Source organism: Oncorhynchus kisutch, linkage group LG12 (assembly GCF_002021735.2).
Source record: "Oncorhynchus kisutch isolate 150728-3 linkage group LG12, Okis_V2, whole genome shotgun sequence".
Classification (NCBI taxonomy): Eukaryota; Metazoa; Chordata; class Actinopteri; order Salmoniformes; family Salmonidae; genus Oncorhynchus; species Oncorhynchus kisutch.
In genome coordinates this window covers 12948208-12965966 of record NC_034185.2, presented here as the reverse complement: position 1 = coordinate 12965966, position 17759 = coordinate 12948208, and the positions used below count along the sequence as shown (strand labels likewise).

At 41.8% G+C, this 17759-nt stretch overlaps 1 protein-coding gene across 1 annotated transcript in view; it reads right to left on the bottom strand.

Moving 5' to 3' along the window:
• Positions 1–17759, bottom strand: part of LOC109885588 (protein eva-1 homolog A) — a 172169-nt gene that overhangs the window by 75364 nt on the left and 79046 nt on the right. The window contains exon 5 of the mRNA XM_031836910.1: positions 10478–10621. Coding sequence (XP_031692770.1) covers positions 10478–10621 — 144 coding nt within the window. The remainder of the gene's footprint in view (positions 1–10477; positions 10622–17759) is intronic.

Here is a 17759-nt window from a genome sequence, read left to right as displayed (position 1 = left end):
CCTTAACTTACATTCACATGCATTCATTACTCACATCCACTAATAACTCACATCAACATCCACCCAGAACTCACATCAACATCCATCCATAACCCACATCAACATCCATCCATAACCCACATCAACATCCACCCATAACTCACATCAACATCCACCTAGAACTCACATCAACATCCACGCAGAACTCACATCAACATCCACCCATAACTCACATCAACATCCACCTAGAACTCACATCAACATCCACGCAGAACTCACATCAACATCCACGCAGAACTCACATCAACATCCATCCATAACCCACATCAACATCCATCCATAACCCACATCAACATCCACCCATAACTCACATCAACATCCACCCAGAACTCACATCAACATCCACCCAGAACTCACATCAACATCCATCCATAACTCACATCAACATCCATCCATAACCCACATCAACATCCATCCATAACCCACATCAACATCCATCCATAACCCAGAACTCACATCAACATCCATCCATAACTCACATCAACATCCATCCATAAACCACATCAACATCCATCCATAACCCACATCAACATCCATCCATAACCTATAACTCACATCAACATCCATCCATAACTCACATCAACATCTATCCATAACCTATAACTCACATCAACATCCATCCATAACCCATAACTCACATCAACATCCATCCATAACTCACATCAACATCCATCCATAACTCACATCAACATCCATCTATAACTCACATCAACATCCATCCATAACCCACATCAACATCCATCCATAACCTATAACTCACATCAACATCCATAACTCACATCAACATCCATCCATAACCTATAACTCACATCAACATCCATCCATATCCTATAACTCACATCAACATCCATAACTCACATCAACATCCATCCATAACCTATAACTCACATCAACATCCATCCATAACCTATAACTCACACCAACATCCATCCATAACCTATAACTCACATCAACATCCATCCATAACCTATAACTCACATCAACATCCATCCATAACCTATAACTCACATCAACATCCACCCAGAACTCACATCAACATCCATCCATAACCCATAACTCACATCAACATCCATAACCCATAACTCACATCAACATCCATCCATAACCCATAACTCACATCAACATCCATCCATAACTCACATCAACATCCACCCAGAACTCACATCAACATCCATCCATAACCCACATCAACATCCATCCATAACCCACATCAACATCCACCCAGAACTCACATCAACATCCATCCATAACCCATAACTCACATCAACATCCACCCAGAACTCACATCAACATCCATCCATAACCCACATCAACATCCATCCATAACTCACATCAACATCCATCCATAACTCACATCCACATCCATACATAACCCATAACTCACATCCACATTCATCGATAACTCACATCAACCTCCATCCATAACCCATAACTCACATCCACCTCCATCCATAATCCATAACTCACATCCATCCATAACTCACATCAACATCCATCCATAACTCACGTCAACATCCATCCATAACTCACGTCAACATCCATCCATAACTCACATCCACATTCATCGATAACTCACATCAACCTCCATCCATAACCCATAACTCACATCCACATCCATCCATAACTAATAACACACAGGCCTCCTACTCTGGCACTCAGGTAATAAAGCCCCACTGACTTATCAAGATAAAGTCTCTCTCTTTAAACTTCCCAACTTCACATAGACGCCCCCTCGCTGTGCACTGGTGTAATAGATGGCCCCGAACGGCCCTCTGAACGACATCTTTGAACAAGTGGAGGTTAGTGGTAAGTTTGGTAGGTTAGTGGAGGTTAGTGGTAGGTTTGGTAGGTTAGTGGAGGTTAGTTGTAGGTTTGGTAGGTTAGTGGTAGGTTTGGTAGGTTAGCGATAGGTTTGGTAGGTTAGTGGAGGTTAGCGGTAGGTTCCAACAGGAGATAAAAGGTAAAGGAATGCCTAATAAATGTTGGTGATTGGCAACAGGAAATGGATAAATTGCAGCACTTAGCTGGCTGAGACAAGATCAGACAGAGGAGAGAAGGGGAGTGGGGGGCCTTGGGTGAGGACTGAGTGGGGAACTGGAGAAAGGAACAGCCTCCAAGCTGGAGATTAGCACCAGAGACTAAAGCTTGAGGTTAGCACCTGAGACTAAGGCTGGAGGTTAGCACCAGAGACTAAGGCTGGAGGTTAGCACCAGAGGCTAAGGCTGGAGGTTAGCACCAGAGACTAAGGCTGGAGGTTAGCACCAGAGACTGAGGCCAACAGGCTGGAGGTTAGCACCAGAGACTGAGGCCTACAGGCTGGAGGTTAGCGTAGAGACTAAGGCTGAAGGTTAGCGCCAGAGACTAAGGCTGAAGGTTAGCGCTAGAGACGAAGGCCTCCAGGCTGGAGGTTAGCGTAGAGACTAAGGCTGAAGGTTAGTGCTAGAGACTAAGGCCTCCAGGCTGGAGGTTAGCGTAGAGACTAAGGCCTACGGGCTCAGGACTGGAGAATATGGACCCAGGGAACTAGATGAGGTGGTTATACTGGTGTAAGGTATATGCTAGAAGAAAGGGTTGCTACATAGAACCAAAAAGGGTCACCTTGTGTGAAGGGGAGATCTGGGACAGGAAGTGTGTGTGTGTGTGGGTGTGTGATCTGTGGGGAGACTGATGACTCATTCCAGGCCATTTACGGCTTTGTTATTGCTAAGGAGTGAGTCTATCCCCTCAGGAGTGATCAAGACCATTTTGTAAGTAAGAAAACATAAAACATGTTTAATCTTCAATATGTCTTATCTTGAGATTAAAGGCACAGTGCAGTCAAATTTCCACAGTACATAATGAGGTTGAAATAATATTGTGAAATTGTGAAAATGATGATGATGCCCTTTTAGTGTAAAAGCTGTTTGGTGGGATGTAGTTTTGGCCTACCTGGTGACATCACCAGGAAGTAAATTAGTTAATAGACCAACAAGAAAGAGTTCCAAACCTCTCTGCCAATAACAGCTAGATTTAAGTTTTCCCATCCCAACTCAGACCACTCCCAGACAGTCCTAGCAGAATTCTTGCTTGATAAATTGCTCTTTGCTAAGAAGCTATTTTTGTTTCTTTTTGACCATTTCATTGGCAACAATCACAGTAAAGTACTTCATTGTTATCAATAAGTCTTATTAAGTTGTATTTATAGTTTTTCTGCTAACGTCATATGAAATTGTTTTAAGATGGTCACACCAAAGATAATTTTGCTATTTGATATTGAATTTTAGGACCCCATTAGGTTTCAAAAAAATTAATTAAGCAAGTATTTGATTAAACATTACATTTTGTCTTCCTCCATGTCTGTGAGTATAACAGAACTCATATGGCAGGCGAAAACCTGAGACAAATCCAACCAGGAAGTGGGAAATCTGAGGTTTGTAGTTTTTCAACTCATTGCCTATCCAATATACAGTGGCTATGGGGTCATATTGCACTCCCTAAGGCTTCAACAGTCTTTAGAACCTTGTTTGATGCTTCTACTGTGAAGGAGGGGGGAATTGGAGCTGAATGAGTCAGAGGTCTGCCAGAGTGGCATGAGCTGATCATGCACGCTCACGTGAGAGTTAGCTCGCATTCCATTGCATTTCAGCAGACAAAGGAATTCTCCCGTTGGAACATTATTGAAGATTTATGATAAAAACGTCCTAAAGATTGATTCTATACTTAGTTTGACATGTTTCTACGAACAGCAATATGACTTTTCTTCTGAACTTTTGCCTGGACCTGCCCCCACGTCGTGAGTTTGGATTTGTGAACTGAACGCGCTAACAAAAGGAGGTATTTGGACATAAATTATGGACTTTATCGAACAAATCAAACATTTATTGTGGAACTGGGATTCCTGGGAGTGCATTCTGATGAAGATCATCAAAGGTAAGTGAATATTTATAACGGTATTTCTGACTTCTGTTGACTCCCCAACATGGCGGATATCTGTATGGCTTGTTTTGTTGCCTGAGCACTGTACTCAGATTATTGCATGGTTTGCTTTTTCCATAAAGTTTAAAAAAAATCTGACACAGCGGTTGCATTAAGGAGAAGTATATCTCTAATTCTGTGCATAACACTTGTATATTATATTAAAGTTTATGATGACTATTTCTGTAAATTGATGTGGCTCTCTGCAAATTCGCCGGATGTTTTCGAGGCACAACATTACTGAACAATAACGGCCAATGTCAATTGAGATCTTTGGATATAAAAATGAACTTTATGGAACAAAACATACATGTAGTGCGTAACATGATGTCCTATGAGTGCCATCTGATGAAGATCATCAAAGGTTAGTGATTAATTTGATCTCTATTTCTGTCTTTTGTGACTCCTCTCTTAGGCTGGAAAATGGATGTATGTGTTTTTGTGACTAAGCTCTGACCTAACATAATCATATGTTGTGCTTTTGCTGTAAAGCCTTTTTGAAATTGGACACGATGGGTAGATTAACAAGAAGTTAAGCTTTCATTTGGTGTATTGCACTTGTGAATATATGAAAGTTACATATTTAAAAAATATATTTTAGAATTTCACGTGCTGCCTTTTCAGCGGAATGTTGTCGAGGGGTTCCGCTTGCGTCCATCTTTCAGTTACTATTCCATATGAACTTCAATGAGGAATATTGTGTTTATTCATGGATACAGGGATACTCATGAGTGGGATATCAATGGTGCATATAAACAGTTTATCCTGAATATGACCATAAGCGGGATATAAGCGACTATCCGGTATACTGTGCTCATGTAAACGTGGTTGCTATCTGGCAAGCCTCTGCCGAGTCCCCGACAACCGGAAGTGCCGATTTTCAGGGAAAATTAAGAGAGAGCTGTGATGCGACTTCCCGCATTTGGTGGTTAACAACGCGACACTCCATCTTAACTCCTCCACATTTACTGGATTGGTTGAACATTGCTTCTCCCACTGTGATACCATAGATATATAACCACATTGCATGTTTTATGAATGGCAAAGAGTTTTCTGAGATTGACTTTATTCAGTCAGTTTGACACCTTTTATGAACTATTTAACACTTGCTATTCAGTTGTCAATCAAAGCACAGTAAATAGCCTATGCGCCACGACTCCGTGTGGCTGGCTCTGAGAAACACGCAAAAAACACTAAAACATTATGTGCCAGAAAACCATAATTAGGCTAAGTAGATTTCTGCTCAACCCACATTACATGGGACCTGCAAATTGACAAGCATCATGCTCTCTCCCCTCCATGTAAAGAAATTTGATTGCAACCAAGCCCAGGGCGCAAAAATTGTACCGGGAGGCGGGACAGACAGCAGACTGTGTTTCCCTGTCATTGTACGCTTTGTGACCGACAGGCACCTATCATGTCAATAGATCGCGAGAAGGTACTTATCGTTCAATCCCGGCAGGAGAGGGCTCGACGTACTAGCGAACTGAAACTTTTAATTGAAAAGTAGACTAGTTAATATGAAGTGGAAAAAGTAGTTGGCTGAAAATGAGTCTGAAACCTGCTCAGACGACGACAGTCACTAATGGAAAACACTGCATTCCACTACAGATAGAAGGATTTCTCCTTGCCAAAAGTCTCCCCTGCACTACACACCCTGCATCAACACACACACACACACACACACACACACACACACACACACACACACACACACACACACACACACACACACACACACTCTCCATCCATTTCCCTACATTATGCCTACTCTATTATTTATTTTCCTTCCATTTTTTCCCACCATACCTAAGCACACACTATCTCTGGAGCTGGTGAGGAGCACACACTATCTCTGGAGCTGGTCAGGAGCACACACTATCTCTGGAGCTGGTCAGGAGCACACACTATCTCTGGAGCTGGTCAGGAGCACACACTATCTCTGGAGCTGGTCAGGAGCACACACTATCTCTGGAGCTTGTCAGGAGCACACACTATCTCTGGAGCTGGTCAGGAGCACACTCTGGAGCTGGTCAGGAGCACACTCTGGAGCTGGTCATGAGTACACACTATACAATGCCTTGCGAAAGTAGTCGGCCCCCTTGAACTTTGCAACCTTTTGCCACATTTCAGGCTTCAAACATAAAGATATAAAACTGTATTTTTTTGTGAAGAATCAACAACAAGTGGGACACAATCATGAAGTGGAACGACATTTATTGGATATTTCTAACTTTTTTAACAAATCAAAAACTGAAAAATTGGGCGTGCAAAATTATTCAGCCCCCTTAAGTTAATACTTTGTAGCGCCACCTTTTGCTGCGATTACAGCTGTAAGTCGCTTGGGGTATGTCTCTATCAGTTTTGCACATCGAGAGACTGAAATTTTTTCCCATTCCTCCTTGCAAAACAGCTCGAGCTCAGTGAGGTTGGATGGAGAGCATTTGTGAACATCAGTTTTCAGTTCTTTCCACAGATTCTCGATTGGATTCAGGTCTGGACTTTGACTTGGCCATTCTAACACCTGGATATGTTTATTTTTGAACCATTCCATTGTAGATTTTGCTTTATGTTTTGGATCATTGTCTTGTTGGAAGACAAATCTCCGTCCCAGTCTCAGGTCTTTTGCAGACTCCATCAGGTTTTCTTCCAGAATGGTCCTGTATTTGGCTCCATCCATCTTCCCATCAATTTTAACCATCTTCCCTGTCCCTGCTGAAGAAAAGCAGGCCCAAACCATGATGCTGCCACCACCATGTTTGACAGTGGGGATGGTGTGTTCAGGGTGATGAGCTGTGTTGCTTTTACGCCAAACATAACGTTTTGCATTGTTGCCAAAAAGTTCAATTTTGGTTTCATCTGACCAGAGCACCTTCTTCCACATGTTTGGTGTGTCTCCCAGGTGGCTTGTGGCAAACTTTAAACTATACTTTTTATGGATATCTTTAAGAAATGGCTTTCTTCTTGCCACTCTTCCATAAAGGCCAGATTTGTGCAATATACGACTGATTGTTGTCCTATGGACAGAGTCTCCCACCTCAGCTGTAGATCTCTGCAGTTCATCCAGAGTGATCATGGGCCTCTTGGCTGCATCTCTGATCAGTCTTCTCCTTGTATGAGCTGAAAGTTTAGAGGGACGGCCAGGTCTTGGTAGATTTGCAGTGGTCTGATACTCCTTCCATTTCAATATTATCGCTTGCACAGTGCTCCTTGGGATGTTTAAAGCTTGGGAAATCTTTTTGTATCCAAATCCGGCTTTAAACTTCTTCACAACAGTATGTCGGACCTGCCTGGTGTGTTCCTTGTTCTTCATGATGCTCTCTGCGCTTTTAACGGACCTCTGAGACTATCACAGTGCAGGTGCATTTATACGGAGACCTGATTACACACAGGTGGATTGTATTTATCATCATTAGTCATTTAGGTCAACATTGGATCATTCAGAGATCCTCACTGAACTTCTGGAGAGAGTTTGCTGCACTGAAAGTAAAGGGGCTGAATAATTTTGAACGCCCAATTTTTCAGTTTTTGATTTGTTAAAAAAGTTTGAAATATCCAATAAATGTCGTTCCACTTCATGATTGTGTCCCACTTGTTGTTGATCCCTTCACAAATAAATACAGTTTTATATCTTTATGTTTGAAGCCTGAAATGTGGCAAAAGGTCGCAAAGTTCAAGGGGGCCGAATACTTTCGCAAGGCACTGTATCTCTGGAGCTGGTCAGGAGCACACACTACATCTCTGGAGCTGGTCAGGAGCACACACTACATCTCTGGAGCTGGTCAGGAGCACACACTATATCTCTGGAGCTGGTCAGGAGCACACACTACATCTCTGGAGCTGGTCAGGAGCACACAGTACATCTCTGGAGCTGGTCAGGAGCACACACTATATCTCTGGAGCTGGTCAGGAGCACACACTATATCTCTGGAGCTGGTCAGGACCACACTCTACATCTCTGGAGCTGGTCAGGACCACACTCTACATCTCTGGAGCTGGTCAGGACCACACTCTACATCTCTGGAGCTGGTCAGGAGCACACACTACATCTCTGGAGCTGGTCAGGAGCACACTCTATATCTCTGGAGCTGGTCAGGAGCACACACTATATCTCTGGAGCTGGTCATGAGTACACACTATATCTTTGGAGCTGGTCAGGAGCACACTGGAGCTGGTCAGGAGCACACTCTACATCTCTGGAGCTGGTCAGGAGCACACTCTGGAGCTGGTCAGGAGCACACTCTACATCTCTGGAGCTGGTCAGGAGCACACTCTACATCTCTGGAGCTGGTCAGGAGCACACACTACATCTCTGGAGCTGGTCAGGAGCACACACTACATCTCTGGAGCTGGTCAGGAGCACACACTACATCTCTGGAGCTGGTCAGGAGCACACACTACATCTCTGGAGCTGGTCAGGAGCACACACTATATCTCTGGAGCTGGTCAGGAGCACACACTATATCTCTGGAGCTGGTCAGGAGCACACACTACATCTCTGGAGCTGGTCAGGAGCACACACTACATCTCTGGAGCTGGTCAGGAGCACACACTATATCTCTGGAGCTGGTCAGGAGCACACACTATATCTCTGGAGCTGGTCAGGAGCAGACTCTACATGGTCAGGAGTAAATCTCTACTGTTTATCTATTGACAGATATTGGACAACTCTTGTTCTGATCAATACTGGACAGCTCTTGTTCTGATCAATACTGGACAGCTCTTGTTCTGATCAATACTGGACAGCTCTTGTTCTGATCAATACTGGACAGCTCTTGTTCTGATAGATACTGGACAGCTCTTGTTCTGATCAATACTGGACAGCTCTTGTTCTGATCAATACTGGACAGCTCTTGTTCTGATCAATACTGGACAGCTCTTGTTCTGATAGATACTGGACAACTCTTGTAGAGCATTCAAACAGGGTTCATGACAGAGGTTGATCAGCATTAGGGGGTTGTGTGTGAGTGTATGGGTTAGGTGGACACGCATTGTCATTTGGGGTGGTTGGGGGTTGGTGAGTATGTGTGATGTGTGTCGCTGCTGACATGTCCGGTCTGAAAGGCTCCAGACCCTGATGGATCAATCCCTTGATCAGCAGGCATCTGGACAATGTGTATGTGTGTGTGTGTGTGTGTGTGTGTGTGTGTGTGTGTGTGTGTGTGTGTGTGTGTGTGTGTGTGTGTGTGTGTGTGTGTGTGTGTGTTTGTGTGTGTGTGTCCATTAGTTTATGATTGTGCGTGTTAACAAATGATATTGTGCCAGCTCAGGATTAGCCTGGGGGTGTGGTGGCTGGATAGACGGAGACAAAACCCGTCTCTCTTCCGTCGAGACAGAGAGCAGAAACTAAACTGTCAAGCACCACTCCTACAAACACCAGACAGCCATCAGACATGATAAATATAGAGAGAGACAGACCACAGACGGAGAGAGACGGACAGACGGACGGACGGACGGACAGAGACAGACGGACAGTGATAAAAGGCCGGGAAAAACTTGGACCACATACGTAGTTGTATCAATAGGCAGCCATCCACATCAGCCCCACATCGACATAGATGAACACACACACACGGAGCATGAGGTCTGATACCAACAGGCTCAGAGACACTTTCTATCTACAAGCCATCAGACTGCTGAACAATTGAACTGGACTGACAACCTGCACCAGCTTTCCGCACCTTAGCGCACACACACACACACACACACACACACACACACACACACACACACACACACACACACACACAAACACAAGATTGCTAAAAACTGCACAAATTAAACACTTGTTCCCTAATCTCCTCTTCCCCAAACATGTGTAAATATTGTACTATAAATTGGGCCTCCTGTATCATACTGATGTTAACATGTTTATTCTGTTCTTCTGAGACATTTACTTTATGTTCCTATTATTATTTATTATTGTTGTTGCGTTGTCCAGAAGGAACCTGCAAGCAAGCGTTTCATTGGACGGTGTATGCCAGGAATTTCATTGGACGGTGTATACCAGGAATTTCATTGGACGGTGTATGCCAGGAATTTCATTGGACGGTGTATATCAGGTTTCCCCCAAATTCTCTTAGCAAAAAAGACCATAAAAACACCAGCCAATCAGCTCCAACTGATTAAAGAAATCTGTTCCACAGTGTTGCCATGCATAATAGAGAGATATATGTGATCGTATACCATCAGTAAGCAAGGTTTGAAAGGACTGTTTTAGTCAAACATTTGTTTGGGCTTCTTGCGATCAATTTTCAGTCTACAAATTATTTGTAATTATGACCGGCCTCCTGACCATCTGCTCAAGAAAAACACCGTGCCTCGGCTGAATCTAATTGATGATCCCTCGTTTATATACTACATGTATCTCCTACGACTAATAAAACATGAAACTTGAGAGAACAGCTCCCCCTAGGGTCCACACAAGGAACTGCTGACTAGGTGTTGTGTGAAAGAACTGCAGCCGGTACAACTGGAGACTCACCACAGGTGTAGATGACACTGAGGTATTTCCTGGTGCCAGAGTAGCAGGGGTCCCCGAACTCTCGCGTGGATGCCCGGACCAAACAGCTCCGTTTCCCCTGACAACGGGCCATCAGCACTTGGAGAGCCATGCCCGACTGGCAGTCTGAGAGAGAGGGGGGGGGGGGGGGGGGTGAATTAGAGAGAATAGAGGAAGACAACCTCTGATTCCATCAAGAATACCACTAAACAAGAACAGAGGAGTCTCATACGACACATTCTATCATATTGACATACACAGGAGGACTGCACCATCTGCAAACCATATGGCTCCTTCCAACTGTGCATTCTCAACAGTCATTATACCTGTGCATTCTCAACAGTCATTATACCTGTGCATTCTCAACAGTCATTATACCTGTGCATTCTCAACAGTTATTATACCTGTGCATTCTCAACAGTCATTATACCTGTGCATTCTCAACAGTCATTATACCTGTGCATTCTCAACAGTCATTATACTTTTTATTTTATTTTTTTATTTTACCTTTATTTAACCAGGTAGGCAAGTTGAGAACAAGTTCTCATTTACAATTGCGACCTGGCCAAGATAAAGCAAAGCAGTTCGACAGATACAACGACACAGAGTTACACATGGAGTAAAACAGACATACAGTCAATAATACAGTATAAACAAGTCTATATACAATGTGAGCAAATGAGGTGGGAAGGGAGGTAAAGGCAAAAAGGCCATGGTGGCAAAGTAAATACAATATAGCAAGTAAAACACTGGAATGGTAGTTTTGCAATGGAAGAATGTGCAAAATAGAAATAAAAATAATGGGGTGCAAAGGAGCAAAATAAATAAATAAGTAAAATTAAATACAGTTGGGAAAGAGGTAGTTGTTTGGGCTAAATTATAGGTGGCCAGATCAATGAATACGGCTGCACAGTAATGTTTCTTATCGATGGCGGTTAAGATATCGTTTAGGACCTTGAGCGTGGCTGAGGTGCACCCATGACCAGCTCTGAAACCAGATTGCATAGCAGAGAAGGTATGGTGAGATTCGAAATGGTCGGTAATCTGTTTGTTGACTTGGCTTTCGAAGACCTTAGAAAGGCACGGTAGGATAGATATAGGTCTGTAGCAGTTTGGGTCAAGAGTATCCCCCCCTTTGAAGAGGGGGATGACCGCAGCTGCTTTCCAATCTTTGGGAATCTCAGACGACACGAAAGAGAGGTTGAACAGGCTAGTAATAGGGGTGGCAACAATTTCTACAGATAATTTTAGAAAGAAAGGGTCCAGATTGTCTAGCCCGGCTGATTTGTAGGGGTCCAGATTTTGCAGCTCTTTCAGAACATCAGCTGAATGGATTTGGGAGAAGGAGAAATGGGGAAGGCTTGGGCGAGTTGCTGTTGGGGGTGCAGTGCAGTTGTCCGGGGTAGGAGTAGCCAGGTGGAAAGCATGGCCAGCCGTAGAAAAATGCTTATTGAAATTCTCAATTATGGTGGATTTATCAGTGGTGACAGTGTTTCCTATCTTCAGTGCAGTGGGCAGCTGGGAGGAGGTGTTCTTATTCTCCATGGACTTTACAGTGTCCCAGAACTTTTTTGAGTTAGTGTTGCAGGAAGCAAATTTCTGCTTGAAAAAGCTAGCCTTGGCTTTTCTAACTGCCTGTGTATATTGGTTTCTAGCTTCCCTGAACAGCTGCATATCACGGGGGCTGTTCGATGCTAATGCAGAACGCCATAGGATGTTTTTATGTTGGTTAAGGGCAGTCAGGTCTGGGGAGAACCAAGGGCTATATCTGTTCCTGGTTCTACATTCCTTGAATGGGGCATGTTTATTTAAGATGGTTAGGAAGGCATTTAAAAAAAATATCCAGGCATCCTCTACTGACGGGATGAGATCAATATCCTTCCAGGATACCCCGGCCAGGTCGATTAGAAAGGCCTGCTCGCAGAAGTGTTTCAGGGAGCGTTTTACAGTGATGAGTGGAGGTCGTTTGACCGCTGACCCATTACGGATGCAGGCAATGAGGCAGTGATCGCTGAGATCTTGGTTGAAGACAGCAGAGGTGTATTTAGAGGGCAAGTTGGTTAGGATGATATCTATGAGGGTGCCCGTGTTTAAGGCTTTGGGGAGGTACCTGGTAGGTTCATTGATAATTTGTGTGAGATTGAGGGCATCAAGTTTAGATTTTAGGATGGCTGGGGTGTTAAGCATGTTCCAGTTTAGGTCGCCTAGCAGCACGAACTCTGAAGATAGATGGGGGGCAATCTGTTCACATATGGTGTCCAGAGCACAGCTGGGGGCAGAGGGTGGTCTATAGCAGGCGGCAACGGTGAGAGACTTGTTTTTTTCACAATACCTGTGCATTCTCAACAGTCATTATACCTGTGCATTCTCAACAGTCATTATACCTGTGCATTCTCAGCAGTCATTATACCTGTGCATTCTCAACAGTCATTATACCTGTGCATTCTCAACAGTCATTATACCTGTGCATTCTCAGCAGTCATTATACCTGTGCATTCTCAACAGTCATTATACCTGTGCATTCTCAACAGTCATTATACCTGTGCATTCTCAGCAGTCATTATACCTGTGCATTCTCAACAGTCATTATACCTGTGCATTCTCAGCAGTCATTATACCTGTGCATTCTCAACAGTCATTATACCTGTGCATTCTCAGCAGTCATTATACCTGTGCATTCTCAACAGTCATTTTTCTATGGCTTATTAATTACAGATAGGAATGAATAAGCCATAGATCTGTCTATAGGCCCTCAGTAAAGTCAAATCCCAACATCAATAGGCAAGTATCAACTGTCCATCAACTGTTTGAGAAAGTTGAGTGAGTAATGAAATGGTTGCATATCCCAGAACCAATGTATTGCTGTGGGCCGGGGTATGAGAGGGCTTCCAATGTATTGCTGTGGGCCGGGGTATCAGAGGGCTTCCAATGTATTGCTGTGGGCCGGGGTATGAGAGGGCTTCCAATGTATTGCTGTGGGCCGGGGTATGAGAGAGCTTTTAATGTTGTTCAGATGACGGATATACTTTTAGAATGAATTATACTTCTTATTTATTTATTGTCCTATCATGTTTGGGGGATCGGCGGAAGGGTTTGCGGGGAATAATAATAAAGGTATATTCTTTTAAAAAGTATATATGTCTATATAGGTATGTGTATGTATATATGTGTATATATATGTCTATATAGGTATGTGTATGTATATATGTGTATATATATGTCTATATAGGTATGTGTATGTATATATGTGTATATATATGTCTATATAGGTATGTGTATGTATATATGTGTATATATATGTCTATATAGGTATGTGTATGTATATATGTGTATATATATGTCTATATAGGTATGTGTATGTATATATGTGTATATGTATGTCTATATAGGTATGTGTATGTATATATGTGTATATATATGTCTATATAGGTATGTGTATGTATATATGTGTATATATATGTCTATATAGGTATGTGTATGTATATATGTGTATATATATGTCTATATAGGTATGTGTATGTATATATGTGTATATATATGTCTATATAGGTATGTGTATGTATATATGTGTATATATATGTCTATATAGGTATGTGTATGTATATATGTGTATATATATGTCTATATAGGTATGTGTATGTATATATGTGTATATATATGTCTATATAGGTATGTGTATGTATATATGTGTATATATATGTCTATATAGGTATGTGTATGTATATATGTGTATATATATGTCTATATAGGTATGTGTATGTATATATGTGTATATATATGTCTATATAGGTATGTGTATGTATATATGTGTATATATATGTCTATATAGGTATGTGTATGTATATATGTGTATATATATGTCTATATAGGTATGTGTATGTATATATGTGTATATATATGTCTATATAGGTATGTGTATGTATATATGTGTATATATATGTCTATATAGGTATGTGTATGTATATATGTGTATATGTATGTCTATATAGGTATGTGTATGTATATATGTGTATATATATGTCTATATAGGTATGTGTATGTATATATGTGTATATATATGTCTATATAGGTATGTGTATGTATATATGTGTATATATATGTCTATATAGGTATGTGTATGTATATATGTGTATATATATGTCTATATAGGTATGTGTATGTATATATGTGTATATGTATGTCTATATAGGTATGTGTATGTATATATGTGTATATGTATGTCTATATAGGTATGTGTATGTATATATGTGTATATATATGTCTATATAGGTATGTGTATGTATATATGTGTATATGTATGTCTATATAGGTATGTGTATGTATATATGTGTATATATATGTCTATATAGGTATGTGTATGTATATATGTGTATATGTATGTCTATATAGGTATGTGTATGTATATATGTGTATATATATGAATGCGTGTATGGATATATATATTTACCCCAATAATATATGGGAGATTGGAAATGATGCAACAAAAAAAAGTATCAAGTGTCCATGTCTATTCACACCATCATATACATTTATTTCTATTTCCTGACTCTGATATCGCTCGTTCTGATATTTCTTAATTCCTTTCTTTTAATTTGGGGGATTTGTGTGTGTTGTTAGGTATTACTGCACTGTTGGAGCTAGAAACATAACCATTTCGCTGCACCTGCGATAATATCTGCAAAATATGTGTTCGCAACCAATACAATTTGTTTTGTATCAGCAGATATTGCCCTCCCTCCCTCCCAGGGGCTTTATTGGCATGGGAAACGTGTTAACATTGCCAAAGCAAGTGAGGTAGATAATATACAAAAGTGAAATAAACAATAAAAATTAACAGTAAACATTACACATACAGAAGTTTCAAAACAATAAAGCCATTACAAATGTCATATTATATATATATATATATATATATATATATAATATGACATTTGGCATTATTGTTTTGAAACTTCTGTATGTGTAATGTTTACTGTTAATTTTTATTGTTTATTTCCTTGGTTGGTGACAGAAGCACCAGATCATCAGCAAACAGTAAACATTTGACTTCAGATTCTAGTAGGGTGAGGCCGGGTGCTGCAGACTTTTCTAGTGCCCACGCCAATTCGTTGATATATATGAGGATTTTCCCAAGGTTGCTGTTGATGCATATCCCACGGTAGTTATTGGGGTAAAATTATTGGGGTAAAAAAATGTATATGATGGTGCCAGAGCTAAGGATGATGTTAAAGAGTTTTAGTATAGCCAATTGGGATTTGTTGTCTGTATATTTGATCATTTCATTAAGGATACCATCATCACCACAGGCCTTTTTGGGTTGGAGGGTTTTTATTTTGTCCTGTAACTCATTCAAGGTAATTGGAGAATCCAGTGGGTTCTGGGAGTCTAAAATAGTTGATTCTAAGATTTGTATTTGATCCTGTATATGTTTTTGCTCTTTATTCTTTGTTATAGAGCCAAAAAGATTGGAGAAGTGGTTTACCCAGACATCTCCATTTTGGATAGATCATTCTTCGTGTTGTTGTTTGTTTAGTGTTTTCCAATTTTCCCAGAAGTGGTTAGTCTATGGATTCTTCAATTACATTGAGCTGATTTCTGACCTGCTGTTCCTTCTTTTATATGTATTTCTGTATTGTTTCAGTGATTCACCATAGTGAAGGCGTAGACTCCTGTTTTCCAGGTCATTTTCTTTGGTTTTCTATTTGAGATTTTTAGATTTGATAGGGAAGCTGAGAGGTCAAATATACTGCTTAGATTTTCTACTGCCAAGTTTACACCTTCACTATTACAGTGGAACATTTTACCCAGGAAATTGTCTAAAAGGGATTGAATTTGTTGTTTCCTAATTGTTTTTTGGTAGGTTTCCAAACTGCATTCCTTCCATCTATAGCATTTCTTAATGTTACTCAGTTCCTTTGGCTTTGATGCCTCATTATTGAGTATTGCTCTGTTTAAGTAGACTGTGATTTTGCTGTGGTCTGATAGGGGTGTCAGTGGGCTGACTGTGAATGTTCTGAGACAGTCTGGGTTGAGGTCAGTGATAAAGTAGTCTACAGTACTACTGCCAAGAGATGAGCTATAGGTGTACCTACCATAGGAGTCCCCTCGAAGCCTACCATTGATTATATACATACCCAGCGTGCAACAGAGCTGCAGGAGTTGTGACCCGTTTTTGTTGGTTATGTTGTCATAGTTGTGCCTAGGGGGGCATATGGGGGAGGGAATGCTGTCACCTGTAGGCAGGTGATTGTCCCCCTGTGTGCTGAGGGTGTCAGGTTCTCTTCCGGTTCTGGCATTTAGGTCACAACAGACTAGTACATGTCCCTGGGCCTGGAAATGATTGATTTCCCCCTCCAGGATGGAGAAGCTGTCTTCATTAAAGTATGGTGATTCTAGGGAGGGATATAGGTAGCACACAGGAGGACATTTTTCTCTTTTAAGATCATTTCCTTTTGAATTACTAGCCAAATGTAAAATGTTCCTGTTTTGATTAATTTAATGAGTTAGGTCTGCTCTATACCAAATTAGCATACTCCCTGAGTCCCTTCCCTGTTTCACACCTGGTAGTTTGGTGAATGGGACTACCAGCTCTCTGTAACCTAGAGGGGAACCAGTGGGTCCGTCTCCTCTATACCAGGTTTCTTGCAGGAAGACAATGTCTGTATTACTGATTTCTTTGGTGAAGTCCAGGTTCCTGCTCTCAGACCTCAGGCCTTGGATATTCCAGGATGATATAGTGAAGGCTTTGTGTTCCATAAAGTCTCCAATGTTGTCGGTCATGTGGTTTGGCCTAAGGCCAGTAAGTGTGAGCAGAGCCTGCTGAGCATCTGGTACATGCCATTGGCTTGGGCTAGTGTAAGTGTTCTGCTGTGGTGTCAAGACTTTTGTCGGGAGCTGAGGTGGGCTGTGCTGCTGGCTTCTCTGCGGGGGTGTCAAGACTTTTGTTGGGAGCTGAGGTGGGCTGTGCTGCTGGCTTCTCTGCGGGGGTGGCCACCTCTCTAGTAGGCTGTTCTCTGTCACACGTCATCCCCCTCAACCTTTCCTCCAGTAGTCTGATCCTCTCCTCCACCCCCCTCAACCTCTCCAGACTACTGGACATCTCAGACACACTCTACTCCACAAATGGTCTGTCCTCTCATATCCCTGTCCAGACACATCCCAGGGAAATCCTGGGGCCCCTGTCCAGACCCATCCCGCATGGCCCCCCCATTGTGAAAAGGGACACCCGAGCTCATGTAGGGGGTGGATGGGAAGGGGGTGATAG